Source organism: Buceros rhinoceros, unplaced genomic scaffold (genome assembly GCF_000710305.1).
Source record: "Buceros rhinoceros silvestris isolate BGI_N320 unplaced genomic scaffold, ASM71030v1 scaffold594, whole genome shotgun sequence".
Taxonomy (NCBI): domain Eukaryota; kingdom Metazoa; phylum Chordata; class Aves; order Bucerotiformes; family Bucerotidae; genus Buceros; species Buceros rhinoceros.
Genome location: NW_010406261.1, coordinates 46,241 through 55,224, shown reverse-complemented (window position 1 = coordinate 55,224; position 8,984 = coordinate 46,241). Strand labels below are relative to the sequence as shown.

General features: G+C 39.7%; 1 protein-coding gene across 1 annotated transcript; it reads left to right on the top strand.

Moving 5' to 3' along the window:
• Positions 1–698: 698 nt before the first annotated feature.
• Positions 699–7,729, top strand: PDK4 (pyruvate dehydrogenase kinase, isozyme 4; the record flags this gene model as incomplete). Its single annotated transcript, XM_010133992.1, has 10 exons — positions 699–864; positions 1,883–1,954; positions 2,545–2,729; positions 3,159–3,248; positions 3,769–3,846; positions 4,497–4,573; positions 5,291–5,389; positions 5,692–5,802; positions 6,469–6,582; positions 7,586–7,729. Coding segments are annotated over 10 exons (1,136 nt in total), but the record flags the coding sequence as incomplete, so codon positions are not given.
• Positions 7,730–8,984: the final 1,255 nt, after the last annotated feature.

Sequence of the window (8,984 nt, the reverse complement as noted above, 5' to 3'; positions counted from 1 at the left end):
CGGGAGCTGTGCGGGCCAGAGGTGGAGATCCCCCGCCTGGAGGGGCCTGGGCTCTGCCTGCGCTGAAGGCGCTGCCTTCCCCTGACAAGACTACCCAGCGCCAAGGCGGAGGGGTAGGGGACCTGCCCACCTCGGGGTCGGTGTAGACGGGGGGGTCGCCACGGGCGACCATCCCGGGCCTCAGGCGCTCGCCGGCCAGTTGCCAGGCGATGGTGACCTGTGATCAAAGCTGACCGTACGCTACAGCTCTGTTTCGGTGGTGCTAAGGGCGGGGGGCACAGGCTGGGAGTGAAATCAGCGAGGTTCTCGTGTTCTGCGGTACGCGTTACCGGGGAGGAGTCCGGAGTCGTTAGCCGTGCCCTGCAGGAGTGAACAAGCTGTGCTCGGATCCCATTACCGATTTGGCAGCTGTGAGTCTGTGCTCACGTGGCATTTTCAGACGTCACTCCGAAGAAGCCCTTGTTTACAAAGGCCGGAGTGTCTCTTGTAGAGGATTACAATGAAGACTCGCGTCTAAATGGGAAATGTACGAGTACACGTCCCAGGAACATGCTGTGTCTTACTGCCGTGTAAACAACATACAGCACAAACACAGACGCCCGCTTAGGAGAACTGGCCAGTAATAGCGTGGTGATTGCAGAGTCCTGAAGTCTGTGGAAAGACAGCAATTTGTAGTTGCACCTTGAAACTTCTTTAAGTTTTTATTTTGGATTTTTTCATAGGCTCAACTAATGGATGCGAGAGAACTTCTTTTGCATTTTTGCGACAAGAACTTCCTGTGAGGTTTGCAAACATACTGAAAGAAATTGATCTTCTTCCTGGTAAATTACTAGGCACTCCATCTGTAAAATTAGTAAAAACCTGGTAAGTGAGAACTACTTGAATTCACCCTGTAAAATAACACAGCTTTGACAACTTGTTTGTCACAGATTTCTTTTGAATGGTAGAAGACAGTAACAAAATACACTAGAAATGCAGTTTCTTCATCAAAGCTGACTTGCAAGCTGTTAGGCACTGTTCTGTTCTAGCTAATTCTAAAATTAAATTGAAAAACAACATGGTTTTTGTTATTTTTAAATAATGGTTTGTGGTTTTAAACTAGGTTTGAAATAGCTGGTAGAGCAAATCGTACTTCTTACTCTTTAAGAAGGGAGAGAAGAAAACATGTTCTGATTTCACATAGCATTACAGACCCTCAGAGCTACAGAAAAATGGGAGAGGGGGCTGTACACTTCTGTCTGATGGAATGACTGACAGAGCTTCCATTCCCTAGCCTTGACCTTTTCAGGAGGTGTTTGGAGTTCAGTTAACATTATCTCTGCGTTTGACACAGTCGTTGAATCTGGTTTAATCTTGCTTTACTGGCACTGCATTTGCAAGGGTGGTTGACGTAAAGGGCAAAAGTATTAAAGTGAGGTTCAGAAACGGTTCTTAATCTAGCAAACGGTTGTGCCTTTGCAGTATGCGTCAAGGCTGTCAGGTGTTAGCACAAGAGGCTCAAGTTCTTAGCTTGTGCCAAAGCTGATCAGATTTGGAAAAAATTTGCTTAGATGGCTTCCTGATGAATATTGTCCTTTGGCTCTTCTTTTGAAACACTCTCTCAGGAACTGTAAGGGGATCTTCCACACCTGAAGTGAGAGAGTTTAGATTCCTTTCTGGATGGCAGGCACAGGAAAAGACATTAGAACTTCTAGGGTTGAGGCAGTCAAGAAGTGTCCGAGATTTCATACTTCAATCGAACTTTGATACTTCAGAGATTCTTCAGACTCCCAGCTGACTTGTTGAGAGTAATGATTTGAACAAGGCAAAGTATTTCTCCTGTTCCTAGACTAATAAAAATCAAATGAATAGCATATATTTATCTTGTGTTCTTTTCCGATAGGTACATCCAAAGCCTAATGGAGCTGGTTGAGTTCCATCAGAAAAGCCCAGATGACCAAAAAGTCTTATCGGAGTAAGCTTTTCCTTTGTTTCTTCGAACTTTTGATCTTGCATTCCACTTTTCACAATGTAGTCGGTTTAGAGTGACAGCTGTCATGAGCTGTGTTTATCTGATAATCTAGCATGAAGTGCTGGGCATAGAACAAGCTGATTTAAATCTCTGATCATGTTTAGCAATATTGCAAATAAATATGACCTGTTGCAGTTCGGTTTCAAGGGCACACTGCCCCTTGAACTGTCATGACAGAGAAATATCAAGAAATATTATCTGTGATGTCACATCCCTGCTTCTTTCCAAGATGTCAGCTAGGGGTTTTTTCCCCTTCCTCATGTTCTCTTCTGCTCAAACTAGTACATGTGAGTAAGCAGGCAGTGAATTTGACGTGGCTAGTGATTATACCTTTTGTATTAAAATCATCAAATTCTTCTGGTTTAGGTTGGTGAAGAATTTCTTTTTAAAGAATGCAAAACTAAAATGTACTTTGTTATTAAGGTTGTTATGCATTTATCTGTGCTGCCACTGGTTTGGATAATGACGTTGTAGAAAGCTTACCTCGATGTAGTCTTAGAATAATATGCTAAAAAGATCTCTTTTTGACCTAGCTTTATAGATACATTAATCAGAGTCCGAAACAGACATCATGATGTGGTTCCTACAATGGCACAAGGCATTATTGAATACAAAGACACGTTTAAAGTAGATCCTGTCACCAATCAAAACATTCAGTATTTTTTGGATCGTTTTTACATGAGCCGTATTTCCACCCGGATGCTAATGAACCAACATAGTAAGTAGAAATTTTTACCTGAGGAAGAACTTCAAACTAGTGAGAAACATGTTAATGTAAACACTTGTAAAAACTGTTGGAGATCTGCTTCAGATGATTCTGTGTGACACTGTGAAGTTAGAAACGTAATGTTTATTTACAAAAGTAATGGGAAAACTTGTTTTCTGGACTACAAACTAATTTTAGTAAGTCTTGTGCGGAATATGTAGGGATCTTTTAGTCTGCATCTGAAAAGCCTTTAGATGTTGAACTGCAGAAAAGCCAACATAGTCTGCTGGTAGTAGATAGCATTTTTAACTCACAGAAGGCACAACCAGCACTCGGTGTTTCATGCGATATGTTGTCATCACACTGTATTAGTCTAAATTTAAGGCTTTTTAATTATACAGTATTTGAGATTAAATACAGTATTGTTTTCATCTCAAACAGCCCTCCTTTTCGATGATAAATCCGGCTCAGGGCACCCGAGGCACATCGGGAGTATTGATCCATGCTGTGACGTTGTTGAAGTAGTGAATGGTACGTATTCTCAGATCCTTAACCTGTTGTTTCATGATCAGTGTTTATATCTGATTGCTAGCAATTTGGGTAACCAACAAGGGTTGTATAGGATGCTGGCAGGTTTTTATTGAAATAGCTCAAAGCAGTCTACCAAAACATGAGCTTTTAGAGGACAGAATTTAAAATACAAAGTAGCAATAAAAAGCGTGTTGGCATAAGGCCTTAGCAAGTGACAGATGAGTCTGGACTTAAAGTTGTCTGTGGTGTTGAGATCGGTCTTACCTATTGATACATAAGAGGTGCATCCGTCTTACTAAGTCATCAAATCGAAGTGAAGATTGGCCCATGCTTCTGTAATTGCCTATTTGTTCTCTGTTTTTAATGCACAGTGGATGCAATGTTAACATCCCTTTGAGACACAGGCTTGGAGTCTGTAACAGCTAATGCAGTTAAAAATCATGTTTTTCCATGCATTAGAATGAATTTCTATAGTGTTTGATATCGCACTTCATGTATTTTATTTAAATAAATGTTTCAGATGCTTTTGAAAGTTCCAAGATGTTGTGCGACCAGTATTACTTAACATCTCCAGAACTGAAACTTACTGAAGTGAATGGTAAGATGACAGCTTTTACGTCTGTCTTCCTCTTGGTAGCCAAACTGCTGCTTTTACGGAATCAAAGGGCTCCAATTTCTATAGCCATAATGGCACCTACCAGTTCATCTGTCTTGGACCAGTTCCTCTTTGTTTTCTGTTACAGGCACCTCGTATAATCTCCTCGTTAACTCTCCTCACCTCGTTAATCTCCTGAGTTAGAACTCAAATGTCATTTTACCTTAAACATGAGATTTTTTAAGGCAGTACTGATGAATTTGAGAGAATTAACGCTAAGCTGTACTTAAAGTAACATGACAAGTAGCTAGAGAGGAGCTCTATATCTGGGGTGAGGAAGCAGGGCTACAGACTGAAGTGCTAATGCTGGTTCAAGCTGCCTGCATGTGTCTGATCTCGGACAGTCTGCTTAACCTCTGAAATCCTTTATTTGTAAAAGGAAATTAATACTTGACTTTTTTTTTTCAGTTTTTTTGAAAAGAAGCAAGTGGCCATTAAAACGTTAACACTGTTGGGAGTGCATAAAGTTGTTTGCTCATTCGGGGAGAAAAAACCCAAAACTGAAACTTGTTTGCTTACTCTAAAATTTGGATACAACACAGAAAAATTCCATCACCCTTTTAAATCTTGCTTGTGTTTTTCCCTTCCTCTAGGAAAAAATCCAGGAGAGCCAATCAACATCGTATACGTTCCATCTCACCTTTTTCACATGCTTTTTGAGCTCTTTAAGGTATGTTGGTATAAACTGTTTCTTCCCCTAGCAGTCTGAGCTGGAGCATCAATACTTAAAATCTCTAGCTACGAAGTAAATCTTTGCATAGGACAGTGAGATTTCTAAAATCTTTGTATTTGGGGAAGTACTGGGCAAATTGGCAGTTGGGAAAGGAACAACTGCAGTTTGTAGGAGAGTATTTGGGTGTTCTATGTGATGGTAAATGGGACAGACTAAAGGAGAGAGACAGGAAAAGTGGAACATGGGGTTGTGGCCGCTGCTAGCCTTCCGCTTCTGAAGATTACATCTGTAGCGCGGGTGTGCCCTGGTCCCTTTGCCGTAGAGTGGGTGATACATCTTGAAGTAGTGAATGGGGCTGAACTAATGCGCTGCCAACACGAGGTGCAGAATTCTGGCAGCCTTTAGCAACTGCTGAACTCTGCTCTTCTCCAGAAACTTGGTGACTTTTAAGGGAGTTACCTTATTTATTGGCTGTGTTATGTTGGGTAAGATCAGTGTAATCTTTCACACATAGAAGAGTCTTGACTATGGTTAGTCCCTTTTGGGTGTTAGACCTCCTCTGCTCCAGTTATGCTAAATTGCTAGTTGTGTTCCTTGGAAACCAGGCACTGATGGGAATAGAGAATGACTGTGCTCAGCCTTTGCATAACAGGGTTATGATTTTAGAAGCGTAGATCCCACAGTCTCTCATAATGATAACCTTCTTTTTTGTAGAATTCAATGAGGGCAACTGTTGAATTCCAAGAAAACAGTCCTTCCCTTTCTCCAATTGAAGTGACAGTTGTTCTAGGAAAAGAAGACCTGGCAATTAAGGTATTTTGTTGACATGCTACAATATAGACTTAATAGGCATTTATGAATGCATATGGTGCAGCAAATTCTATTAAAATAACTTCCATGCTCTGACAACAGATCAAAGATACTATGCCTGAGCATTCTGCTGATAACCTCCATTTAGCACAATCATCTAACTGAAAAATAATATGCTGCAAAACAAATGTTTGCCTTTATTACCCTAACCTTTATTGCTATTCGAAAGGTTTGTTCAAATAACAGCATTTCAAATACCATTCTTAGTACATGATTGTAGTTAACTTTATTCTCTCTTACATCAGATCTCAGACAGGGGAGGTGGTGTTCCAGTAAGGAGAATTGAGCAGCTCTTTAGCTACATGTATTCCACAGCACCAAGGCCGAGGATGGATGATGGCCGAAATACCCCTCTTGTAAGATATTTTCAATACTCACGTTGCCAATAAGGCTACTGTATGTATTGGTCAGATTGCTAGGTTAATGAACAACAAAACACTATGTCCACTCTACTGTTTTGTGGGGTATGCAAAGATTATTGAGCCTTACAAATATGAATGAACTCTTTCTGAAACAGATTTTTAATATCTAGCTTAGTGGACAAAAATATGTTTTTAAAGGTACAAAGATGAACATTCCAACCTGAATCTAACCTTTTTTTTTTTCTTATACTCAAAAGACAGCAATTCACTTGGTTTTTACTCCCACTCAGTCCTCAAACTTACTGTACATTATTCTGTTTATGGAGGCAAGCACTACTGGAATGGGCTTAGACTATTGCTTATCTACGCATAGCAAACTCCTTTTACAAATCACACTGTACTAACAAAAATGTGGGAGGAAAAACACAGAAATGTAATGTATAAAAGTGGGACATATGTATAAACTATTCCTCTTCCTTTTTTTTTTGAAGGAAAGTTTCAGTATTCTGTAACTGATTAGAAATTTCTGTTTTCCTTTAAGAAAAGAGGAAGTGCAGAGTACTTTGTAACAGTTTAAAATCTCTGGACATTGTCCAGCTGTTTAATTTTAAGTCATAAGAGCAAGTAAAAAATTAATTTTCTCTTGTACTTTATTTTCAGGCTGGCTTTGGGTATGGCTTGCCAATTTCTCGACTATATGCTAAATATTTTCAGGGAGATCTAAATCTCTACTCCATATGTGGTTATGGAACAGATGCTATTATCTACTTGAAGGTATGTGTTTTGGTTAGGTTAAATAAAAGATAACTACCATTAATGTACACTCAGAATCATGTTAAGGTAAACAAATTCTCTGCTCATGAGTAGAAAATTCGTTTTTATTGGAAATGCGAGTGGAATTTGTAACTCGTAGTTAGAATTAAAAAGGTCACTCGGCTTCAACTAGTCTACTTGAAAAGCTACTAGTGAGACCTCCATCTAGTTTTTAGATTATACTAAGAAATTTGTTACCTACTGGTTCATGGAATACAAAGTACTGGGGAAAAGTGAAGTAACGGAAAGGTGGGAGCAATAGTTCTGGTTTCTTTACTCTGACAACCAGGAAGTCTGTATAAACTAACCCTTAAAGTGTCTAGTACCTGTTCCTATGCAACATCCACTGTATAGCCCATGTATGGGGTTCAGATATCTGTAATCTTGAATACCTGGTATATGACATGCACTACTGTTTTTATAAGTAGCTTGGAAAAAAGGAGTATATATTCATTTCTACTTTTTGCCCTTACCCAAGGGAAAAACTTGCTTTGAATTTCTTCTAGTAAACCAAAAAACATAGTTCCAAGCACACTGAAGCAGTACGAATGGAAGAGATGTTTCAGCTATACATGTTACATTCCTATTTATCCATTTCCCGATAGCGTATGATTTCATAGCTGCAAAATATGGAAGTAGGAAAGGAACATATTTTCAAGTTGCTCTGAAATTCTGTAAAGGAAAGTTCTTTTCCATGTCTTCCAGGATTACGTTCAAAACAATTTACAGGGTAACTCGTAGAGGCCTTAGAACTCTATAAATATGATTCAGTGTTTTTTTGTCCTGCCCAATTATCCAGAGCAAGGCACCTAAACTACAGCATCTATTATAGAAACATTTGTGTAAATAACTTCGTTTTGTAGTGTCAGCTGGCTTAACATTTGAAACATACTGCATTAACTTTTGCGAAGTGGCATTATTGAGAGGTAGAAACCAAGTAACTTTTTTCCTTCTTGATTTTTAGGCTCTGTCAACAGATTCAGTAGAAAAACTCCCAGTTTTTAACAAATCTGCTTCGAAGCATTACCAGACTACCTCAGAGGCAGATGACTGGTGTGTCCCAAGTAAAGGCCCAAAGGATTTATCAAGGCAGAGTGTAGCTGTATGAAGAGAAGTTGGTATCCAGGCACCCAAGCAGATAAAGCTGGCTTCTCAAAAAAAGACTAGTGTTTGGAAGTGTTCATTTACCTCCAGACAAACAAAATTCCTCAAGTTTCAGGACTGGCAGAGAGAACATACAGATGTTATAGCCTATGCCATATGCACTGACTGTGAAATCTCGTGGACTTCAGGATGAGGAAAACGGGAGCACATACATCATTGAAGAAGAGATGTGTATAGAGGAGAATCAGACTAATCTTTTCTTATGATGAAGACTTGTTGTGGTAGAGGTGTGCAATTTTTGAGTCCTGTTGAATGCTTGAAATCTGAATACTGATAAACCTCAGTTATGCTGGTGTATATTTTTCTCCTAGAATAGTTATCAGAGGTTCATCTTATTACAGAACTTCTCAGGTAGATAGGTAACACCTGTACTTTAAAGCTGTATGTGTAATGTTTGGAGAAGATCCACTTAACATGGCAGTCGTGTAGCAAGATACAAACGGCGTTGAAATACAGCCTGACTGGAAGGGAGGGAGCCCTGGGAGGTAGGGAGAAAGTGTTTTCCATAAAAAAGGAGGGTTCATTTAAAAAATGAACCAACCAAACCCACCAGTATTCCAGTAATAATTCTTATGTGATGCCTTGCTTTGTGGTTGTTAAATTGCTAGATTTTTAAATGTTAAGCTGTTCATGGAAGACCAGCCAAGAAGAGCTGCTATGCATAAAGTAACTAAGAAGGAATGCAGGATATTTTAGAAAGCTACTGGAAAGAATTGGGAAAGCTTGGTTATAGCAAGTAGTTAGAGCAGCTGTAAGGTTAGGCTACATCTAGCCTACATCCCTGCACTCTGGAAAGCACATGCCAAGTAAGTCAGGATTTTCCGAGAACTGAAGTCAGACATACAAGTTGAATGGGAAGGTTTCAGTGATCTGTGTGTAAGCATGACATGAGACATAGCATGTTTAAAACTTGGGCTTTTTGTCATGCTGTTAGAAGGTTAGTGGCTCAGTACACTAAACCAAAATCTGCCTGTCGTCTTTGTCCAATATGTATTGGACCACACTAGTTCAAAGAGGTACAAAGAGGGGATTCTACACCCTGAAAGCTGTGGTGAGCACTGAAGGTCTGTTTCAAAGGTTTTCAGGAAGAGTCATGTTGGAACTAGCATTTTAAGAACTGTTCATTGCAATGGAAAGGGCTTAGAAATGAGAAGTTTCAAAATACGAACAGCACTGAAAACCACAGCATAACTTAAGCA